This window comes from Notothenia coriiceps, unplaced genomic scaffold (assembly GCF_000735185.1).
Source record: "Notothenia coriiceps isolate Sejong01 unplaced genomic scaffold, NC01 NC01_scaffold00022994, whole genome shotgun sequence".
Taxonomy (NCBI): Eukaryota; Metazoa; Chordata; class Actinopteri; order Perciformes; family Nototheniidae; genus Notothenia; species Notothenia coriiceps.
This window is the reverse complement of record NW_011355695.1, coordinates 1-2,232: the sequence shown is the minus strand read 5'-3', so window position 1 is coordinate 2,232 and position 2,232 is coordinate 1. Positions and strand designations below refer to the sequence as shown.

Here is a 2,232-nt window from a genome sequence, read left to right as displayed (position 1 = left end):
TCTTCCAATATCCTGATGAAAAATAAAATCTCTCTGTTGCATAGGCCACTGTTTGATCAACGCGAATTGGGTGTGGGTCCTTGTACTCCGAGTCGGGCTAACGTCCACGCTAGCTTCCACGCTAGCTGCTATAGGTTTTGCATTGAGGTGATACTTGAGGCTTGATGTGCTGCGGTGATACGCAAATTCCTTTTTGCATAATTTGCAAATAACCGTGCTCTTATCGATGCTTCCATCCGTCCGTTTTTTAAAACAAAATGTCCCATCCACGGGGCCAACCAAAGCGGTCTCATCAGGTTGTTCGTTCACGTTTGACTATTGTTCACTGTGGTTTGTTGTTGTTTGAAGTCATGAACGTTAGTTGGTGCTCCAGTATAATCGGTAACCCTGAAACTCATCCAGTGAGAAACGTTCCGCGGTGCAAAAATAAGTGCGATTAAAATGCGTTAATTTTTTTAACGCGTTAATTTTTGTGTAATTAATTCATCTTAATTAACGCGTTAAAGTCCCGGCCCTAGTAAAAACATATATTTTGCTTCTGCATTCCTCAGTGAGCATACCTTCATGAACATGAGGTAGAGCTGCCCAGGGGTGAGCACCTCCTGACACATGATGCTGTCGGGGTTCTCCTCCATGCACTCCTGCTTGGCGAACGTGAAGAGCTTCCTGGTCATCAGACACAGCAGGTAGAACTTCTCCATGCCCGACTTCAGGTGGATACAGATGCACTCGCTGGTCACAACAGAAGAAAAGGTTCTTCATTTTATTAAAATGTACGCAAAAAGAATTACACAGACTTTTGGGGTTGTACATTTTGCATCATAATCTGTTGTTTTTCAGTTTTTAAAGCTGCCTACATTATATTCTTTATAACATCTAATTTACCATTTTTAGGTTTTAATAAATAACCTACATAAAAAGCTAATAGATCATGCATTTTTGACAGCATGGAGAGAATTAACACAACCATGCGGTCAGCTTTCATGTCACACAAAGCAGATTAATGTAGGTTTTTATGTACAGATCATTTGCTTTTGATATGATGCTGTTGATGATATAAAAACATACTTACTCCAGTAGGTAGTTGGCACACTGCTCGTTTGTGTACCACTCCGGCAGGTTCATCTTCACCCTGAAGCGCTCCCCCAGGTAGTTCAGCACCTTGCTGCGGGTGGTGCACCCCTCCTCCATGACCATGCGCAGCATCTCCGACGCACAGCTTTTGTAAAATGAATTGTCCTCGCGGCTCTTGATCAGCTCCTGGTATATCTGAAAGTCAGTGAAGTCCACCAGGGCCTGGAGGAGAAACACACAGTCTATACCTTCATATTTTAGTAGATAATGTTATGTAGATATTTAAAGGTCCCATGTCATGCTTTTCCGGTTATTACCCGTCCCCTTGTGTGTTATGAAGGTTTTTCTGCATGTAAACGGTGTGCAGAGTCAAACCCCTCAAAGTACACCCTGTAGGGAGTAAAACTCTAACACAGAAAATACCTCCCCAAAACGCCTCGTTGGCGATACGTCATTGTCCATTGATTACTTCCTGGGTACTGTGTCGTAGGAATGGCCAGTAGCCGAATTGGCCGCAAATGGGCCAATCCTTGGAGCCGTTACGTTACGTCCGCGGAGCCGTTCCGTTAAGCCCTCGCTGATTGGTCAAAATTGACCAATCCACGGACTTCCTCACACACACACTCAGTGCAGGCAGCTCTCCCTGGCTGCAGGCTGATAACAGACAGTTGGGATCGCGGCGAAATTCTCTCTGCAGACCCATTCTCACAGCGTTTATCAACCTTTTTTCTTACTCAATATCAAGCCACACGTATTGTTTTTACTTCGGCTGTGACTTTGTGTGTGTTCAGGATGAGTTTGGCTGTGTTTGGCTGTGTATCGCTAAACAAGGAAATCACACCTCCACGGAGCTCAGCGTAATTCACAACGTCCCGACCAATCGGAGCACACTGGGCTCACAGGGAGGTGGGGCAAGAGCTGCAACGAGCGTTGTTAACATAGCGTTAGTGGAGAGAGTGAATACTGCTGAATACACATACTTTACAGCAAGGCTGGATTAGTACCTCCAGGGGCCCCTGGGCACTGAGCGCTCATGAACCCCCCCCAACCAGTGGCGGACTAGGGGAAAAAAGTTGCCCGGGGATTAATTGACAGACAGGCCCACTTAATGCGCAGCATCGTATTGTTTTTTTTTCAAATCCGAGTGGCCCTCCGGCC

The 2,232-nt window shown here is 45.6% G+C and overlaps 1 protein-coding gene across 1 annotated transcript; it reads right to left on the bottom strand.

The window, feature by feature from the left end:
* Positions 1-513: 513 nt before the first annotated feature.
* On the bottom strand, positions 514-1,312 carry LOC104954206 (DNA-directed RNA polymerase I subunit RPA2-like; the record flags this gene model as incomplete). The annotated part of the gene is made up of 2 exons (XM_010781282.1): positions 1,073-1,312; positions 514-732 (listed from the first exon to the last, which is right to left on the bottom strand). Coding segments are annotated over exons 1-2 (353 nt in total), but the record flags the coding sequence as incomplete, so codon positions are not given.
* Between the last annotated feature and the right edge of the window lie 920 nt (positions 1,313-2,232).